General features: G+C 45.6%; 1 protein-coding gene across 2 annotated transcripts in view; it reads right to left on the bottom strand.

Moving 5' to 3' along the window:
• Positions 1-22,139, bottom strand: part of PIK3C3 (phosphatidylinositol 3-kinase catalytic subunit type 3) — a 1,987,152-nt gene that overhangs the window by 1,621,339 nt on the left and 343,674 nt on the right. For both annotated transcript variants that reach the window (XM_069626883.1, XM_069626882.1), the window contains exon 5: positions 12,555-12,641. In XM_069626883.1, coding sequence (XP_069482984.1) covers positions 12,555-12,641 — 87 coding nt within the window. The remainder of the gene's footprint in view (positions 1-12,554; positions 12,642-22,139) is intronic.

Below are 22,139 nucleotides of genomic sequence, written 5' to 3'. Positions count from 1 at the left end.
ATCATTTTCATCTGCAATAGTCAGATGAACAATCTTGTAGATCCAGGGCTCATGGAGGGATGGGCTACAGTATCCAGTCATTTTTTCGAAATACAAACCTTTGAATATAAATCCTGTGAATACTTTCTTTCGAAATGAAATTCTTTCGAATAGTCATTTCTTTGAAAATAATTTGATTATGATATCTAAATGAAAGAATACACATGTGAAAAAAATCAAGGTAGGCTTGTTTATTTTTTACAAGTTTCTTCTTTATTTTAAATAATTTCTTTATTTCAAATACTTCTGTAATTTATTTTAATATGTTTATGATATCCTGATAACTGTATTTAATATTTAATTATATATTTAATTTGGTAACTAATGTTTGCATTTTACAACTTAAAGGTAGTCTATGTTAACTGTAAATGTGTAATTTATATCACTGGTAGATGGTGTCCTTGTATTATTTTTGATTTTGTCCATTTGTATGTTAATGTTGTTTGACGTACAACGCATGATGTGTACGTAATGTGTACGTGGACGCATTTTGTAAGTTCTTTCCTTCGCGTTGATTGGGTCGTTTGAAACTCCTTTTTTGGATTTTTTTTTCCGCCGGATCGCACTTTTCTCTTTTGGGACTGGAACTTGGATTCTCTTTTTTTTTTAAACAAAATTGCCTTTTTTTCAGCATTTCGGTTTCTTCCTTGGATTTTGGATTATGCATCGTGGATTGGATTCTTTTTTTTTTTTACTTGGCTGGATCTTGGATTGTTTTTGCAAAACTGGACAGATTTCGGTTTTTCTTTTGGATGTTGGATTCTACTTCTTGGATCGGATTCTGTATTTTTTCATGGTTTGGTCATGGATTTTGTTTTCTTGTTTGCAAATGATTCTTTTTTTTTTGCTTTTTGGATTTCTTTTGGGGATTCCTCGGATTGTACTATTCTGGCGAAACTCGACTTTTTTGTTGAGTATTTCCTTTCTTTAACATTTCAGGTTATATGCCAGTGCTTCTAAATAGCTAATAGAATCCATTGTTTCAAATCTGTTTACTATAGTTCGTACACGTTCATAATCTCTGTACTTTTTCTTTTTTGTATGGGTATGTTCTAGCAAAATGGTTTGTGCCATTTTAAATTCTTGGGCCGATTGTTCCACTTTAAGTGCTTTAAAAAATGCCAGAGAGTTGGGTTGCTTGTGTTGAATTGTTTATTTATTCTGTTGTGCTAACCCTCTAGCATGTTGTTCGTTCTTGATCTTTCTTCTTTGACTGCTAGGTAGAAGTTCCATATTGAAATTGCATATTTTGCACGTCTCCGTGTTCCATTGCGTGTCGGTTGCCCTACCAAGGTGCTTTCGATGTAGTCCAGTAAATCTGTAAATGTTCTTCATTTACTTTGTAGTAGTCTGTGTCAATACATTTTTTGTAATATTTCATCACCTGTTGCTCCTTTACAAATGCCAATGCAAATAACTGTTTAATGCTGTGTTGTAATTCGCTGTTTTCGATATTTTTTGATTGGGGGCCCAGTTTTTGAATTTTTCGCCAAATGGTCTGGCTAAAGAGGAAAAAACATCCCTGGATGTTTGTGTCTGCATATACTGATTTGAATGCTTTGATTTGTCCTTGTTCGAAGTCCATCACCATGGTTGTAGGCTTTCTATCCGGGACTGCTTCTTTTAGTTTCCCAAATATAGATCTGTATATTTCTTCTGTTTTATTTGGCATTAATATATATGTGGTATAAGTGTCTGGTTTATCGTGCCGTGCACACTATAAAACTGAGCAAAGGGGTGAGGACATGCTTTAAAACGTGGCGTCGCCATCCCACACTTTCGAATTTCCAAGGTGTGATAAGTTATCTTTTGTTGTGTATATTAGTATCTTTTGGTTTTTTGTTTCTGTAAAACTGTTCACCCTTGTCAGTTGTTTTAAATATTGCTGGAATTTCCATTTCGTCATATGTTCACAGTGCCATCGGCAGGTTTTCCTTCATTTGTTTTTTTTCTTTTTATGCAACGCTGGATTAGTTTGGTTTCCGGAATCTGAGCCACAACATGCAATGGGATTTTGTCACATGTACGACCTATTACCAATCCACCTGCCTCATTCGGGTTTTCATCAGCTCCCCACCATAACGTGCACATTTTTCGGGGAAATTATCGTTGTTATTTAGTACCAAGTCTAATTATTTACTATCTACGATGATTTGGTTTCGATGGAATGACGTTTTGCATTTTTCCCATCTGCTGTCGAAGCTTTGACTTTGGATGCTTTTTTTCTGAAACTTTTGTTTGACGCTTTATTTTCGATAATATCACTACAAACCATGGGCTACCTGTAGCAGGTTCATCTCTCTTGGAAGAGGTGTAAGTTTATGGTAGTGGTGAACAACTCTGGCCCTCGAGCCTGCAGGCATATCCAGTTTTCAGGCAAACCATGGAATAGGTAAATGAGTGCTCATTTGAATTCACTGAATGAAACTTTATCTTGTGGATATTCATTATTTATTTATTTTATTTATTGTGCATTTGTAAGGCGCTTATACATCAAGTAAGTTGTGTTTCAAAGCGCCAACAGGGAGGAACACTGGAACAAAAGGCAAATATAATAACAATGGAGGGAAAGAGGCGGTCCGACTAGGCCTTGTGAGCATCAAAACGTGCAAGTGCAGAGAGACAGAAGGAACGAGGGAGGGGCTACGTGCTAGGAGTTCCACTGAGGGAAGAGCTAGGGAGTAGGTGTCAAACAGCCGTTAAGTGCGTGGCAGCAATCACTTGGTAAGAGTGGTCAACTACCAATACAATAAGTTCAGGCCTGTGAGACAGCACAGGCCAGTGGGAATCCAAAGGCAAGTTGCACTTGTACCCTCTGAATGCTTACAAGGCCTTGTAGGACCGCCTCACTCATTGCTATATTTGCCTTTCATTCCCATGTTCGCTCCATATTGCACAGTGGGCGCTTTGAAACACAATTTACTTGATGTATAAACACCTTACAAATGCACAATAAATAAATAAAAATTAAGTGCTGGGAATGGGAGGGGGCTAAAGGCGATTGGAGGTTGGGTGGGAGGCCAGGACCCAGAAGGACACATGAGGGCCCTGGTCGCCAATCTCAGCGACTGATGGGGATTCTCAAATGCCTGAGTTGTGCACCTACAGGTTACGGCTTCCTGTGATTATAGGAAGATGCTTCCTCTCTCAGGTGCAGAAAGAGTGCATGCCAAAGGGGGAGCCCTGCATGTGGATTGTTACTGTCTAAAATCTTAATATCTGGCACAGCATATGTGAAGAAGTTTCACTTCTGCTGACCTGCATGGGCTGGTAAAGACTGGACTGCATTTATAAGATATCCACTTAGCCTATTGTAAGGTGATTTCCTAACAGCCTTCTGGTGAGGGGTGTGAAGAGATCTATTCTAAGGAGGAAAACAGGGTCTCCACCAAGCTAAAACAAAACCCTCTCAATGAGTAACATAGCGTAGAAGGTTAGGCTTTACTTAGAAGTGAAGTGGATGGACTGGGATTTAGGACAGTGGGTGCCAGAAAATTAAACAAGAGTGGAAACTGCACACACACACATACTTTAAAATATGTATACTCTCTCATCTAAAGCATTAAACATAAGCAACATGATGATTAAATAGATACTAAGCAATATACAATATCTATATTTATAATGCTTAAGGTTGGGGAGAAAAAAATAAAGATTACTATACAGAGGTAAGTTGCATACACATAGTCATGAAATTATAGCTACAACATGGGATGAACAGTGTTCTGTTACAACACTCCACCTAGATTAGCAATATAATCATAACAAGGAATTATTACAACACATACATAGTAGATAAGGGAGGTAAAATCTTTGATACACATAGAAAGTCTACAACAGTCAGTTGGCTATAAGAAATAAGGTAACACTGGCCAAATCAGGACTCTGCGTACGCAAAAGAATATTCAGAAAACAAGTGATACAAATATTACATCAAACACAGTGCTACTGAATGGCAAAGACTGATCTGCAGTGATTTATTATTCAGAAATGAATACATTATCACTGGTACCTTCAAAGAATACCAACTTGTCCTGGAAATGTTAGGACCACAACAGGGATCAGGGAAAATGGTACAGTCCAAGGAACACACAACTGCTGATACAGAATGAGCTGCGGCCTTCAGAGGCTCCTCTTTATCAGGTGGTGTGTCACCTTTTGGAATTCAATTTTCACCTCTGAATGCCTCCTTGCATAGTGTGCCTGTGGTTCTGCATTTGGCTAAGAGTATGTCGCTTTCTGTCTCGTTCTTGCATAAGCTCCTCACACCAAAAGAGTTTGGAACTGCACTCGAGCATGGTCGGCTACGTGGTGTTCAGATTTTCAAGTTTTCAGATGGTGAGTGGGGTCATATATGTGCAGGTACTTCCAGGTTCAAGGTTGATGTGGGCTTGAGACACACCCAGCAGAGGACCTCTCACTGTATTTACTGGTCTTCCTGGAGCATGAAGCTAAGCTAATGAGGACACTTGTTGCAACTGTAAGAGGGAGGTGGGCACCTTTCTGCAGTTGTTTTGGTTATGTCAGAAAGTCCAGCCCTTTTTGGGTGAAGTCCTCCAATGGGTGGATCTTGTGTTATGCCTTGCTCTCCACTATATCCCCATTATATGTGTGCTGGCCCTGTTCACGATTGGCATTAAACCGTTTGTTTTATCTTTTGGGGTTTACAGATCCCTCTTAGAGGGGAAAAGAAATATCTTGACATTTTGGAAAAGTGATCTTAGGCCCTCTGTGGATGACTGGTTGATTGATTTGTCACTTCTTTCAAGCAGGCCTTTTCAGGTTAAGATGAAGCTGGATAAATATTCTGATATTTGGGGTGTTTTTATTAACTGTATGTTTAATGTCAATCCCCCCATTACCACCCTTCTTTCACCTTACTTTGTATATAGAGGTTATTTACTGTTGATGATACATTGTTGTATTTTAAATTGCTTGCATGATGACATTTTAACTGTTTGTATTTGTATTGTTTTTTAAAATCTAATATTTTTTTTTTAATAAACTTAAGTTAAAGGGTTTTATTATGCAAAAGGAAACCAAAATACTGTTGCATGAAAAGTTTTTCAGGTTGGTTGTTACAAAGATTCCTGGCAAACGTAGTCCTTGAAAGCAGGATTATATGTGAAGACCAGCAACAAGAAAAGCACAGTCTGAATCGCAGTCCTTCCCCTGTATTCTGGAGACCACAAGGTCTCTCCACCTCTCCACCTTTCTGTGGATTTGCTTCCTCTCTTTACCAAGTGTCCCAAAATGACCCCGACCCCGATAACAGAGCTTTTCTCCTCTCCACTCCTATTCCAGGGCCAAAAGGCTCCTCCCGTTTAGCACACCCCATACTGGTTTCAAGGGGGCTCTTCTCTACTGTTACACATCCCCTCTTCCGGGAATCAAAGTCACTCTTTCTTTTAAAGTATTTCACCCCCCCATTTCTCTTGGGTCAGGGGTCTCTTAAATCTGGTCTCAAGGGGCTCTCCTACCCCTCACTGGGGAGAACCACCTGCCCGACCCAGCCCCTCACCACACACCCTCATAAGAGCACACCCCTCTTCTGTGATTTGGGAACTCTTATCCACGACACTGGAGCGCACCCCTCCTCTGAGGTTCAAGTGGCTGTTCTCCACACTGGAGCACACTCCTCTTCTGGTGCAATACGGGCTCCACGCTCCCTGATCTGGTGCTCTTGAGTTTTGTCAACATACTCGTCAGCGCAGCTCTGAGAACAGAGAGAATGTCTGTGGATTTTTTTTTTTTTTAAATTTATTTTATTAATTTTATGCAAACAAAACAACAAAAACCAAACAAGCAGCATAATCATAATAGTTCCATTACACATCAAGTTATCTTAATCACTGCTCCCCTTATCCCCCCCCCCCGTGAGCCTATTTGTCAATCTCATTCAATGTTTGGCACATGCGGCCGGGTTTCGTTCTCTTCGGAGTCTGTTGGATCTGATATTACTCCAAACAATTCTGCTATTAGCGTTTTCCAAGCCAACAGGGTGCCCGCCTCCCCTTCATCAGCCCGGCTACTCACTTCTTGCCATGCCACCGTTTCAGCCTCCGCCCATTTCTGCAAGTCCTTCCACCATACATCCACCTTAGGTTTGTGGCATTTCTTCCACCCCATGGCGATCCTACGTTTCGCAAGCACATACGCCAGATTTCTCAGTTTTTCAATATGCTTGAGTTTCCGTGGCCTAGGGAACCCGCCGAGTAAGCAGGCCCAGGCTGTGTCTGTGACAAGAGTAACCCCTTAATCAGCCAGTTTCTGCGCCACTTCTCCCCAGTAACACCTAATAATCGGGCACGACCAAAACATGTGTGTCATGTCAGCATTTTCCAGGTTACATTTAGGGCACACTTGTCTTCCAGCGTTTCGGAACTTAGATATCCTCAAGGGGGTCATGTATGCCCTATGCGTTACGTACAGCTGTATTTGTTTTAATCTGGCATTTCTAGACACTTTTTTATGGTAGCCCAGGGCACGCTCCCACACCCAGTCCTCCATCGGGGCCCCCACTTCCTCCACCCAGTCCAGTCTCAGATGTGTCAAATCTTTCCCCGCCTTAGCCATCACCATCTCATACAGTCTCGAGATCTCATGACCTCCTTCGGATATATCATATATTGCTCCCAAAACTGCATCTGGTTCTTCTATCAAAACTGTCTCTGGCCAGGTGTTCTTAATCATCCGCACCAATCTAATGTACGTGACACATTGGCCCGTGTGTAGCCCCGCCTCTTCGTTGAGTTCTATAAACTCCTTAATGGATCCCTCTTGCCAAACATCGCCTAGCGTTGCCAGCCCCACTGATTCCCAGTAGGTCCTAACAATCGCCCTCAGCTCATCATCCCCTCCTGTCAAAGCAACCAGCGGTAACTGCGGGAGGCACGGCCATGGAACTTCCATCAAACAACAAGCCCTACGCCAAATTTTCCATCCAAGCCTAAACATCGCAGGACGCCCACTCATTTCAGTATCGGACAGCCAAATCATTTCTTTCAAATAAAACGGGGTGCAGTCCTGTCCAAGCACCCTGTGCTCAGGGGTCACTTCATCAGAAAGCCACTTGGCCACATACTGTAACTATTCTGCCAAATAATAAGCCTCAAAATGAGGCAGTCTCATACCTCCTTTTTCATAAAAGTTCTGCAGTTTCCAAAACGCCACTCTATTTCGGGTACCGTGCCACAGGAAATCCCTACACATGCTGTTCAATTTACTAAAAAACTTCTTGGGTATTATGTATGGGATATTACTAAAGTAATGCAGGAGCCTGGGCAGAACTACCATCTTAAGCATGGCCCCCCCGCCCCATCATCGCCAAGGGCAATCTTGCCCAGAACTGCATGCTGTTTCTAATTTTCTCGACGGCTACTTCCGTATTGTGTCTGTGTTCTTCTTGCACCGTGTGATATACATCTATGCCCAAATAGCGAAAAGAGTTAGTTGCCCATGGTACCTGTAGCACCGGTAGTCTATCTACAGGGGTCCCCTTATAGCTACCTAGCGGGAATATGACAGACTTTTGGGGGTTCACCGAGATGCCCGACAACTCTGCATACCTTTCCATCACTTCAAGTATGTATAAGAGATTTTCTTCTGGGTATTGCAAGTACAGTAACAAATCGTCCGCGTACAAGGATATCAAGTGTCGTTCCCCTCCTACCTCAATGCCAATCGCATCATACTGTGCCCTAAGGCATATTGCCAGAGGCTCCAGGGCTAAGATGTAAAGCATCGGGGACCAGTGGCACCCAGGTCTGGTGCCTCTGCCAAGTTGCCATCTTTCGGATATCACCGCTCCCGTTCGGACCCTCGCAAGCGGCTCACTATACAACATCTTAGCCCACCTGATATAGCCCGGCTCCATTCCATACCCTTCCAAAGCAGCCAATAGCCATGACCACTTGACCGAATCAAAAGCTTTAACTGCATCTAGAGACACTATCGCCATCTCACCCTCGTTCATACTACCCCATTCGACCACCCGGTGAAGTCGCCTATGGTTGTGTGTTATGTTTCTGCTCGGGACATAGCCCGTTTGATCAGGATGTATGAGTCTACCAATCACTTTCTGCAATCGATTTGCTAGGACAGCGGTAAGAATCTTGCTGTCCTGATTTAGCATCGACAAAGGCCTGTAGGAACCACATCTATGCTCCGGTTTATTGGGCTTGGGCAGCGGTATTATGATCGCCTCTCTGAGTGACTCAGGCAGCCGTCCTATCTCAAACGCTTCATTAAGCATGTCCAGCATTGGGGGGAGGATTTCCTCTGTATACTTTATAGAATTCGCTGGGGAACCCATCTGCTCCCGGGGTCTTACAGGTAGGCAACTGCTTCACAACCTCTTCTAACTCCTCCAACGTGATTGGCTCATCTAACTCCTCCCTCTCTTCTTCACTTATCTTGGGCAGCCCTATGTCTTCTAACGTTTCGATTATCTTGCGCTGGTCACCCATCTCGTCATCTCCGTACAGCACTCTGTAATATTCAACAAATTCTTTGTTAACCCCCTCTTGCGTGGCCACCTCATCTCCGTCCTCCCTAATAATGGTCCTAATCGGAGGCCTAGGGGTCTTGCTTTTGTCTAGCCAGGCCAAAAGGCGGCCTGTCTTGTCTCCCCCCGCGTGCTGCCTCTCAACATATTTCCTATAATTGAGATTACAGAGTCTTTCCCAAAGCCCTGCACATTGTTGCTGTAGTTGGGGTACCAGCTCCGTATCTACGTCACCGCTTTTCAATGCTGTTTCTAGCTCAGTTTCCGCCCTCTGCAGGTCAGCTAAAACCCCACCCTGTAACCCTCTTGACTTAGCAATGGCCGCCCCCCGCATCACCACCTTAAAAGCTTCCCATAATGTGCCCGCGGAATCAACACTCCCAGTATTCTCTTCAAAGAAGTTAGTAATCTCTTCCCTTATATCTTCTCTAAAGAATGGATCTTTAAGCGCCTCCGCTCGGAGGCGCCATGTGGGGATCTTCGCCCTCGGGGGGGGGGGCAATATTGCCATCCGAGGATCAGGGGCAAGTCATCCGAGAGGACCCTAGCCTTATATTCGATTTGAGTGATCTCAGATATCACATCTGCTGTAGCAAAGACGTAATCAAGCCTAGTGTGCAGTTGGTGCGGGGCTGAATAGTGCGAGCATTGCCTCTCAGTGGGATGTTTCATCCTCCACGCATCTGCAAAGCCAAAATCAGTTAGCAGTATCTGCAATGCTCTCGCCGCTGGGCTAGGCTTACTCACCCTGCCATCAGATAGATCTGTCCACCACAGGATCAAACACACAAATGAAGTCCCCACCCCAGATCACCGCGCTCCCTATACACGTACTAAGATTGGTGCACAGGGCTCTGAAGTATGCTGCTGTGTTTTGGTTGGGGGCATACGTGTTTACTATGCATACCTCCCTGCTCTCCACCAGCCCTCGCAATATAGCCATCCCTCCATCAGTCTCAATTGCCTCTTGTATCGATTTGAATTGGACATGCGGTGCCACCCAGATTAACACCACACGGGCATATGCAGAGTATGGCGAGCCCACTACAGTCCCTCTCCACTTTCTCTTTACCAGGTCCAACTTCTCTCTCGTCAAGTACGTCTCCTGTAGTAGTGCGATATCTATTTTCTGCCTTTTCAGATACATCATGATTTGGTTTCTTTTCAGATAACTGTTAAGGCCCCTAACATTCCACGTTATTATCCTGAGGTCCCCCATAGGTCGTTAGTAAGCACCCTCCCGATCCTCCGCCGATTCCGCCCCTTCATGCACCGCAAGTACAACATGCTGATTCCTCCAAATAGGCTCGAAACAAAACTCAAACTCCCCATAACCACACACACACTCAACTTCCCATCCCCCCACCTTCTTCCCACCCATCCCTCCCCCAACAATACCCTCCCCAACCGTTGCCCAGCTCCACTCCTGGATCTCAGGCACCCCCACATCTAGCCCTGCTTAGCACAAGCTAATACTCATGGCTCAGTAGGGTAAAGCCGCCCTAATGGCCACTGAAACTAATAATCTATTGGTGTAGGTCGTCCACGTTCTGTTGCTCCTTTCAAAAAACATTACGCATACAGATGCCAAATCGTTACCAATTACAGTTACACTCACTATATTCCAGTCCAAATCGAGCACCAGGCTCAGATTGTGTTCAAAGTTCAGTCAGTTACAGTTTCTCTACACAATCAGGGTCCTCCTCCTTACAAAATCTTCATTCGGTATGATCCCGCCGGTCACGATCCGCTTCTTGTTCCGGGCAGCCCTGCAGGTCCAGCCATGTGACAACATCCTCCGGGGTATCAAAAGATAGCGCTTTGTTCTTATGTAGCACCTTCAATCGTACCGGATACAGCAGCATATATTTGACTCCCGCCGCCCTCAGCCTTCATTTGACGGCGACGTAACTATACCTCTGCCTTTGCACCAGTATCGTATAGTCCGGGTATGTTGTGATGTTGGTGGATGCTCTCTCTATCGTGCCGCCCTTACGAAAATATTCGAGGATCTTTTCTCTGTCCCTGTAATTCAGGATCTTTGCGATGATCAGTCTTGGCGGGGCCCCCGGCTGGGGTTTTGGTCATTAGGGCGCGGTGCGCCCTCTACACCGTAAATCCCTGCGAAAGATTCCCTGCTCTTATCCCTTTTAGGATCATGTTTTCAACATAGTTTGTGGGGTCTTGGCCTTCTTCCCCCTCCGGAAGGCCAACCACGCGAATGTTGTTCCTCCTCGCCCTTCCTTCCGCCTCTTCCACACGATTTTCCAGGTTGGCGACCTGTTGTTTTAAGACATGAATCTCTTTCACATTGCTCGTGCCAACATCGGTATTAATCTTCACCCCACTTTCTAGATCGCTGGTCCTTTCTGCAAGCGCCCTAACATCTTGACGTAGCAGGGTGAGTTCCGTACCTACAGCATCAATCTTATTCTCTAGAGCTGTGCGTAGGTCCGCCATTGCCTAGCACTCAGTCCCGTTATGGCCTCCAGGATTTGGTGCTTGTCCCCTTCGGGGGCGTCTTCCGCAGGGGTCATGACCATGCTCTGCACCGATGTTGAGGGGGTCCGTTGCGTTTTCGTGAAAGACTCCATCGTGGGTTGCTTAGTCTTGACTCTCAACCCTTTCGCCGACATGGCGCTGCCCTCCACTCCTGTACGCCTCCGCCTTAATGCAGCTGTTGCACTGTCCTCAGTCCGACAATGGTCTGGCTCCCAGGCCTCCTAACTCACATTCGAGATGGCACTTTGAATTGTGTTACGGATGGGCTATGGCCTCACACTCCCCATTCAACTTCCGTAGGCCTCGTCGCCCAAGCATCCATTGTTATCTCCTCCTACAGTCAGATCGTCGAGGCTCCATTAGCAAATGCCAGGCCAGGCGCTCTCATGGTGCTAGTTCGAACACTCTGCCATATTTCCCTATTGTACTATTCCTCCAGGCAATTTACCGCAGCCATGTCCCGCAGTTCAGGGAGATCAGTTTCGTTTCTCCTCGGAGGCCTCTCCTTTGTTAGCCGCCATCTTGGTGCTGAAGCGGCCACATAGCCGCACCAGCAAAAACATGTATATCTCACAATTCCCCGGGACTATGAACTTCTCCAGCGAACTTCACTTGGCGTGCGGCTTCCGACGCCTGATACCCAAAGTTCTAGGCGCTCGTTGCAGTTTCAACAGGTAACTTTGGCAAAAATAGAGTCGGATTATCAGGAGCTCTTCACGCAGCACATCCTATTCCATGGCCAGTTAGCAACGCCCCCCCGAATGTCTGTGGATCTTGGCCTCAGTTTTAAAGCCCTCACGGTCGTGCCAGTGGCAGAGACGCACTTTTGAATTGATTGGCTAATTGGCTTCCAGTGCTAGTGCTTGTCTCCTGCTCCACCTCATTGCCTGGCAGTTCCCCTCCACAGAGGTTCATATTGTGGGTTTCAAGTGTTTATAAAATGTCATAAGGGACAGAAAAACCTCTACCAAGGTCCCACCTTGGCAAAATCGTTTTTCTTTAAGGAGGCTGGAGGGAGTATGTTTCTCCTTAAATGCTGCAGCTACAAGGGAGGGAGAAAAATGTTCTCCTTAACAAACACTACTGCTGGGAAGGGGGGTTGGGATAAGTTACATTTTTCCCCGGTTTTCTGAATCTGTGAAAGACATTCAAGAATCTGCTGCGGGTTTGGGCTTCTAAACTGGATGCATCTTGGGAGATGTAGTTCTCAGAAATTATAGCCTGCCGTGCAGACAGCCTCTAAATAGAGCAACGTCCACAATGGAGAGGTACGAGAACAGGAAACCCAGTACTTGTACAGGTTGCTGTGGGACAAAAACACTGGGGAGGCCCATTCTCAAAGCAGGAAAAAGCATTGTTCTGTCACTCCCTAGTGAAAGCTGTCTAAGTTCCAGCACATACTGTCATTGAACACATAATTTAAAACCACAATTTGTTTGAATTAAAACACGTGTAAATTTCCAAGAACAGACATACTGTTAAAGAGCACAGACACACAAGGACTTACCTCATTGATCATTTCGATTTCCCTAAATGTCAGTCTGTCCAGCCAGTCCACTTTCACCATGTGACCCTGTCGATGGGCTTTTGTAAGCTGCAATAAAAACGTATCATATTAACATTCACATGATTCACACCCAGTATCCCCCAAGTCACCATATGCTGGGAAATTAAAATGAAAAAGGTGCATTATCTCCAGGATCAAGCAGATGATACAAACAACACTGCAATTGCAACCAGCAAACCAGGCAACAGAATTTCTTTTCATACCAAGGCTAGAAACATCTACAAGAAAAACAAGCATATAGCGGGAGATCATTACTTGTCGAAGTGGATCAGATTTTCCAATCTGCTGCATTCTGTATGGGTCGGGAGCAGTGAGAGAAAATTCACTGCGCAGTGGCAGGGGCCAGAGTCCAGAGGACATTCAATCTGTGTAACCCAGGCCCTTGGGAAAGAATAGGCACAGGTTGGCCCATAGTCCGATGAGCGATGAAACAAACGATGGGGTGGAAGTGTGAGAAACCTGAAGGTGTCTCACTTACTAGCCCCGGGATCTGTCATCCAGGTGGCCAGGACATGGCCATCGCTATTTCATTCAGTTCATGGGGGTGGACCAGTGCGGGAGGATCACCTGGATGGGTTGGTCCTCAGGGAGTGGAGGTGGGACATCAAAGCGTGAGACACGGTATTCCCCTTCGCATAAGACCTTTTACCCATCCCACCACGTAGGATACTTAGAAACTCTACTCCCCCCCCGCCAAACGCAGACACAAACACTTTCTCACAACACGAAAGACAATAGACTAACACCAGAGCCGTTTACCTGACATGTCCGAAAACAAGGGTCAGGCAATTGACCAGAATTACACACACCTGACAGCCCTTTCCCTTGCCCACAGGGATAAAAGGTGGAGCACAAGAGCACACTGCAAGCAAGGCAGACAGCACAACGAGAGAGTTATCCAAGCACAACAGTCCAAGAGGAGGAGAAAGGCGGTGAGAACCGAAGGGGCGACAAGGAGAGAAGCGACCTTGCCCTTTCCAACCCAGACCCCCGAAGGAAACATAAGACTGCGAACAATGGCAAGCGTGTGTTGCAGCAGATGAATGATACACAAAGCCATTCTACACTGATAAGCAGGACAGGGAGAGACACTTGCTACCGTTGTAACGTCCTTGACTCCAGATACAAGAAAAGCCAACGGTTCATTCCAGCCGGTGAGTCCAGGGGAGAACCGATAAGAAACAACTGTGTTGAACGTATCATAACTGTGTTGAAGAAAAGTTGCAAATGGTGAATTAAGGAAAGGTCAAAGAACTGTAAATCAGCTGCAGAGAGGACGGGCACCACGTGGGTGCTCATTCGAGAGACTCTGGCTGGACCCCCATATTGTAGAAACTACTGATACCAGAAGGCCTAGGGAGAGCCACAAGGAAAAGGTCAAAGTGGTCATAGACGGGTGCAGTAAAATCCTTTGTAAATTCTGAAGTCTTTGACACATGGTGAACCCGACAGAGGGATGCCTACGAATTAGGGTGACCAATAACACCCTGAGAACATTGTGTGATGTGAAGCCTGACTGAGGGCTTCTGGCTGGGTACATCCTAGGTGAAGCGCACACCATCCCCTTCTCTGAAAATGAAATTGTGGCGTTCAGTTTGTGAGCAAGTCTCTTCCTCGAATGTTGATAAGTGTGCCTTTTGAATACAATAACGGTGCTACAGTATGCTGCGTCCCTATCGTTAAGGGTAAATCTTTAGTGAGAGGAACCGTCAAAATTGTCAATGGAAATCCCTCTTTTATACATGATCCGGTTGCCCCAGTATCTATGAGAAAGGAAAATCCCCTCTGTCTTATTTACACTGCTACCTCGGGCTCCTCCTGGGTCTTCAGTTACTACTAGGACAGGACACACTTGCACTTGTCGTGGGCACCCTTATTGGAAAAAAGGGTTCGCGGAAGACAAATGGATTTCTGCCCACCACTGTCACTCCTGTGTATTGGGGCACAGTATTCCGCCCCAGTATTGTTACTTTTTCTTATACTTGTGTCTGTGCTGGTGCCTCTCTGCTGTCGTGTTTGTGCTATTAGTGGGCATGATCGGGCAAAGAGTGCTGGTGCCTCTCTCCTGTCGTGTTTGTGCTATTAGTGGGCATGATCGGGCAAAGAGTGCTGGTTCCTCTCTGCTGTCGTGTTTGTGCTATTAGTGGGCATGTTCGGGCAAAGTGACCAAAGTTGCTGCATGCAAAACACTGTCCTCCAAACCGTGGTCCTATACACCTGTACCAAACTTCCCTTCCTCTTGTATCATACCCTCTCCCTGTTTGGTACTGTCCCGTGTAATTGTTTAGTCCGCCCGCATATGAAAAACCTGGTTGTTGCATCTGCACTGTCCCCCACTGCTGATTGTATGGTGCTTGTGTGTATCCTCCTTGTTGTGTTGCCACTGCTACTGGATGCCCCGTTGTTGTGTGGGTGGGACGACAACCGGTCCCGTAAGCACAGCTCCTTCCATGCTTATTTTAGACAGTTTATTCTGCACTCATTTATTTTCTGTTTTTTACTGCGTTGTCTGTTATCTCTAACTTTCTCCTGCTTCCTCTTACAATAGTGCACAATAGATGCCTGTATCTCGGACCACCCTTATTGCTTCTATCCTAACTATTTTTCCTAGGGAAAACTGCACATCCGCGGGGTGGCCACTCACTAAGATGTTATAAAACAAGGATATTTTGTCATCCCAGTACTGTTTATTTTCCTGTGTCCACATCTCTTGTATGGACCGTTAATATTCTGCAGGGTCCTCATCTGGCGTCATTTTACATGCTAATATTTATCCCATATTTTATGTATCTGGAGAGAGCTCGTTCAGAGCTTTCCACACATGTGCTCGATAGTTATTAAAGGGTGCTCTGCCATGTATGTAAGAACTTAGTTATATCCTGCTTTTTGCCAAATGTCACTTCGTTCCCCCCACCAATACCACCAGTATCAAAAACATAAATCCACTTGCACGTTCCCGCCATTAGTGAATGTAGACTTTAGACCAAATTATCCCAATCCATTGTCTGCCAGGGTACATAATGCACCTCACATTTTGCTTTCTGGAACAGGGGCATCTGTGTTCGTGCTCTGGGCTTATTCCCTTGCCGTGGTCTTTTCGGTACTGCTATTCTAGTATTTCTACTCCAAAGCCTATTTCGCCAGCCCCCAATTGTTCCTACCTTTCCTCTTCTTCCCTTTAGTTTCTTCTCCTTCCCCTGCTCATATTTGTTAAATTGCATGTGTCAAATCTGTCACCCCTATGGTCGCTGTCTCTATGGCCCTCAGAATCTAATACAGTGTGATCACCCTATGTCGTATCTAATTTGCCATCATCAAAGTCCTGTCTCCAGTAATCGATTTTAAATTGTATGCGCCCTGCTGTCCATCCCTGCTCGTCAGCTGTCTTTCCTTGTTCCTTTCCTTTTTTCTCAATCTCCCTTTCCATTGCTTTATCTGCTTCGCTGAACACAGAGTCAAGTTGCTGTTGTGTGCTCTTTTTAATGTGCACTAAATATTTATTTCTCGCCTTCTCATCCTTACTAACAGAGTTAGCTTTGCACTCATCTTTCCTCTTGTTTATTCTCTCCTTATCTTGAGATACTCGTCTAGGGTTTGAATATCCTGCAACTGGTTTAAACTGTGGTTGTATAGGGAGGGAGGTGGTGCACTCCCCTTTTCGTCCTCCCCTTTTTCTTTTCTCCGTAGAACTTCCAGACCCCTAGAATGTCCTGCCTCCTTTTGAGATAATGTCCTTTATAGGTAGTCGACAGATACGAGTACATGCTGTCGATAATCCTCTTATCAAATGTTCCCTGTCTGGGCCATTCCTGATAAAACTTCCCCACTGTGTCGTTTGGCCACTGAACGTGGTACTTCTTTATTTTATTGCGATATTGGGGGCCATTTTTTGCACGTGTTCCAATAGGACATTATCGCACCCTCTTCGGGATTGTTAGAGTACTCTTCCCTTCCCCTTTTCTACTTCCCCTATTTATTTAAACCTTAAACTCTTTTATTCTTATTCACTCACTTCCACTCACTCAATCTTATACTTACCGCTTAACTCGTTCCCCTCATTTCATTCACACTGGCCATCTCCACAGGCCCCGCCCTCTCACACCTCTTGTTCCACTCTTACACACAACGGCCTTCTCCACAGGCCAGTCCTATTAGATTTTATTAGTACACAAATAGCCCTCTTCATAGACCCACTCCCTCAAAAAATGCCCTATGTTAGTACACAGAGTGCGGTTGCTTCTTCTCTCATTTGACACAGCTATTTCAATATTTACACGTTAGTTCGGCCCTAGCCCTTCCGTAATCTTCACAGCCACAATGAACAAAAACCGCGACAATTTCCACTCTGCCTTGATAAAACGCAACTACTCACAAAACACTAGCACATATGCTTATTTCCCCTTTTTTCTTCTCTTGTTCGGACTCATTAACCCAAAAGAATATAAAAATGGTGCAACTATACAAATTGCCTACGCTACACGCAACTCTCATCTAACAAGGTCTGCCACTTACTACACAACCCTCTGCTCTAACGCAGATGTGGCACCGCTCACATACTCCCCATCGGATAAGTGGACCTAAAATCTAAGACTACTACGACCAATCTTCCTCCACTCTTGAGAGTGCATGCTTGTCATGATCTCTGCTTCCAAAAGGTCAGGGTTTTCACAACTCCCTTGGAAGCAGATCCATAACCCAGGTTCCGAGTGCCAACCAGTCCCAATTGGGACCTTTTGGACCCAGTCCTGGCGCCAGTGGCACCAGGCTCATAAATATGCCCAGTCCTAGCGCTGGAAGCGCCGGGCTCATAATGCTTGGGTGGACTTACCTGCAGCAGACCATGCTGCTTACTTGCCTGCCAGTTGAGCCTCTGATCCTCTTCTGTTTGGAACTACTTTTCCTGTTGGGTGGGGCAGGAGCCACTCCCTAGATTCAGAACACTGGAACTCTTCTGGAAAGCAGGAACTCTTTTCTTACCTAGGCGTGGCTGTGGAAGGAGACACCTAAGCACTACAGGAGGCTATTTAAACCACACCCGATGGATGAATCTTGCTTTGCGTTATTCTGCATCCTCTGCAGCAGAACGCTCATCGTGTCTTCTGCATCTGATCCTGGGCCTAAGGAAAAAGGCTTACCATCCTGAATCCAGTCTTCAGCAACACCTATAAAGACAAGAAAGAACAGGTTAGCATTACGGTCTTCAGTGACAGCTCTTCACTTACCTGGTCCATCGGCTGTCACCAACGCCTCTCGCTGCATTCCGGCATCTGAAAGACAAAGGCTTACCAACTCTTCGCACGCTCCGGAGGCCTTCGGCGCTGCATCCCGCATCTGAAAGACAAAACAAGGTGCGTTTAAAGACATTGGGGAACTTTAATACTCACGTGCCATTACTCCTTTCCACATCTAACCCAGTGGGTATTCCGGCACCCTGCAGCCGCTCCGAACTTGTACCTGCAAAATAAAAAGACAGTTAGAGCGCATCGTGAAGCAGGCAACAAGCGCTTACTTACGTGCTTCCAGGCGCTTCTATTCATCACACGGGCTCCATCTTCAACTCACTTCAGCCCGTCATCCGCCATCGCCGGAACCCTGCAAAACAAGAGACATCATTACTAAAGACTTTAAAGACATTAGAATTACTCGAAACTTACCGTTCGTGCAGTAAACTACGGACAGCAGTCCTCTGAAGTCAAGAGGCCTGCTCCCCTTATCCAGTGAAGAAACTGGTTACAGCACCCTGCCCCGAGGCAGATGGAGAGCACAGCGTTCACTTACCTAAGGTGAGAGCGTTAACCTTTGGGGTTCTACAGGAGAAGAGAAAGGGAAGAAGAGAGAACCATTCAATAACCCAGTTCCTTAATCCCATATTTTCTATCTGCAGACATCTTACCCTTCGAGTCAGACATACAGTGCACAGACGTCCAGCCCAAAGAGCCAGCCGTGTGTTACACATCACCTTTGAAGATACGGTATACGCCCAGTCAAGACCGGCGCCTCTACGGGAATCAGGTGAGCGTTACAAAACGCAAAGCCTACCACAAAACTCCCGTCCAGGCGCTATGGAAACTTTGGATACCGACCAGCTAGCCCAGTTACTTGGGGAACTAAGGGCAGAAGTGCATGCAGCCAGTCAGGAAACAAACGCTCTAAGAAGGGAACTGATTATTTCCAAGGAGCGAACAGATGATCTCGCTAGACAATTGCTACAGTCACAAGCCGGACAGACCCCGTTACCCGCATCTGGGGGAAATCTTCCTTCTACATCCTCTATGAATCCAGTGCAGATCAACCTACCTGGGAATGTACCTCTGGCTCCGCCCGAACGATTTTCTGGTGACCCAAAGAGGTTTGCAGTATTTATCAATCAGTGCCGGTTGCATTTCTTATGCCGGCCAGCAGCCTTTCCAACTGATCAAGCTAAAGTAGCTTTCGTGCTTTCGTACCTTAGTGGCAATGCGGCAGACTGGTCGATCCCTCTAGTAAATCAAGATGATCCGGTCCTCCATGATTTTCAAGCTTTTCAGCTCAGTATGGAAAAACTGTTCGCAAGACATTCACAGGGGCAGGCCTTGGACAATGAGCTTCTTTCGTTGCGACAAGGTAATCAAGACCTTTTGGCTTATATTGCGTCTTTCAACAGACTGATAGTGGAAACTCAATGGCCTGAGGACAAAAGGATTACGCTGTTTTATAGAGGTCTACGTGGAGAGCTCAAAGATGTGTTAGCCCAAGTAGTGAATCCCCCACAAGATTGTTCGGACTATATAGACTTAGTCGTTCAAATAGATCACAGACTGCAGAACAGGAAGGCCGATCGTTCCAAGTTTGATGCTCGAGTATTTTCCAAACGGCCAACTCCTTCCAAAGGAGTAGACTCCGGGGAACACATGAAAATAGGGGGTCTGAAAGGTCCTCTAACACAAAAGGAGCGGGAAAGGAGAAAACAGTTGCAATTATGCCTCTATTGCGGAAACTCAGGGCACTTTCTTCGAGACTGTCCGGTGAAACCTGCCAAGAAGGCAGTAGGAGCTGCAGTTACCAAAGTTACAAACTCTGAGCAGGGAAACGACCTCGCCCGACAAGAATAGAGGTCCTCTTGCCGAGCGTGAAAACCAGTTCCGTGACCTCGCATTTCGTGATACCTATGGTCCTCATTAGCCCTGATAATCCGGATCGATTGCATGCAATTGAAGCTTACGTCGACAGCGGTGCCATCGGCAATTATATGGATCATGAAATGGTTTTGAGGATGAATCTAACTCTTTGTCCCAAGGCTGTAAAGGACGTCATTACTACGGTGAATGGTACGGAGATAGCTTCCGGGCCAGTAACGCATACCACTCAAGAGGTGACGCTAGTAAGTCAAGATGGACACCATGAGAAGATCGTGTTCGATGTGATCAAGGCCCCTCAGTTTCAGATTATTCTAGGAATACCTTGGTTAGAGAAACACAATCCTCTTATCGATTGGCGAGCAAGAACGGTCCAGTTTCCAGAATGTGTCTCTACTTGTCACCCTCCACCTGGTGTTGCACTGGCCGCAATTTCTTCAGAGACTCCCCAGTTACCTCCCGAATACCTAGAATACCAAGATGTTTTCCGGAAGGATCAGGCTAACTCTCTACCTCCTCATAGGTCTTATGACTGCCAGATAGACCTGATACCTGGATCTACTCCTCCTTGTAGTAGAATTTATGCCCTCACCGAGCCTGAGAACCTTCACCTTCGACAATACCTGGATCAATACCTGGCAAATGGGTTTATTCGTCCTTCCAAGTCCCCTGCTTCTTCAGCTTTGTTCTTCGTTCCAAAAAAGGAAGGAGACCTTAGAACTTGTATAGATTATCGCTCCCTGAACCAGATCACCGTTAAGAATAGATATCCGTTACCTTTGATCCCTGAACTCCTGGACCAAGTCAGAAAAGCATGCATATATACAAAGCTGGATCTTAGAGGAGCTTACCACTTGGTACGAGTAAAAGAGGGCGATGAATGGAAGACGGCCTTCCGCACCAAGTATGGGCTATTTGAATATCAGGTCATGCCCTTCGGACTTTGCAATGCCCCGGCCACCTTTCAATATTTTATGAACTATGTCCTCAGAGAGCTCATAGATGTGTGTGTTGTTGTTTACATTGACGACATCCTCGTTTATTCTTCATCGGAATCTGTACATCGGAAACACGTGAAAATGGTCCTCGAAAGATTGCGTCAACACAAACTTTTCGCTAAGTTGGAAAAATGTGTTTTCAACGTGACTGAAGTTGAATTCTTGGGATTCATATTATCACCTGGCGGAGTGCGTATGGATTCAAAGAAGGTCGATGCAGTTCTCAAATGGCCATCACCATCCTCCGTAAAAGGTGTGCAAAGCATGTTAGGCTTCGCTAACTTTTACCGCAGGTTTATCCCCGAATTCTCTCGAATAGTCCAGCCCATCACTGCCTTGTTAAAGAAAAACAAACGTTTTGAATGGTCTACCGAGGCGGAACAAGCTTTCCAGGATTTGAAGACTAAATTTATCTCTGCACCAATCTTAAAACACCCTCGCCCCGAACTCCCCTACATCGTGGAAACTGATGCTTCAAGCCTTGCCATGGGGGCAGTTCTATCACAAAAGGACCCGGTAACCAATCAGTTGCATCCCGTGGCATTTTGGTCCCGCAAATTCTCGCCTCCTGAAATCAATTACACGATTACTGACAAGGAACTTCTGGCTATCAAGTCTGCCTTTAAGGCTTGGCGGCATTATCTGCTGGGGGCCCGACACACCGTTACTGTGATTACGGATCACCGAAACCTGCAATATTTGAAAACCGCAAAAGCCCAATCCTCTAGACAACTCCGTTGGGCATTATTCTTTGCCGAGTTTGACTTCATAATTACCTATCGACCTGGTACAAAGAACGGTAAAGCTGATGCCCTTTCTCGGATGGGTGTGGAAGAACACTTGATCAACCCTAAACCTGTACCAATCATTCCCGAACAAAGAATTCTGGGTTTAATCGCCACAGAATCCATAGAGGAAGTTAAGGATAAAGCCAGGCAACTTGTAACTCCAGCAGACATACAGAATTGGCATCTGCAGGGAAAGGACTTTGCAGTAAAGGACAACTTATTGTATTTCCAAGAACGATTATACCTACCCAGCACAGATTTACAGAAAAAAGTAATCTCTTGTTATCACGATTCTTTAATGGAAGGACATCCCGGTATGGCCAAGACCTCAGAAAAGATCAAGCGCTACTTCTGGTGGCCGTCTTGGAAAAAAGATATCAGAGACTTTATAATGTCCTGTGGAGTATGCGCCCAAAGCAAGAGTCAAAAGGAAAGACCAGCAGGCCTCTTACGCCCTATTCACATCCCACCTCGCCCTTGGCATACGCTTTCTATGGACTTCATCACCGATCTACCTCCATGCTCCGGATACAATACGATTCTAGTAATCGTGGACTTATTCTCCAAGATGGCGCATTTCATTCCGCTCAAAGGCTTGCCAACAGCAGCAACTCTGGCCCGAGA

The sequence above is a fragment of the Ambystoma mexicanum genome, chromosome 6p (assembly GCF_040938575.1).
Source record: "Ambystoma mexicanum isolate Mex_15411 chromosome 6p, UKY_AmexF1_1, whole genome shotgun sequence".
Classification (NCBI taxonomy): domain Eukaryota; kingdom Metazoa; phylum Chordata; class Amphibia; order Caudata; family Ambystomatidae; genus Ambystoma; species Ambystoma mexicanum.
This window is presented reverse-complemented; position numbering and strand designations above follow the sequence as displayed.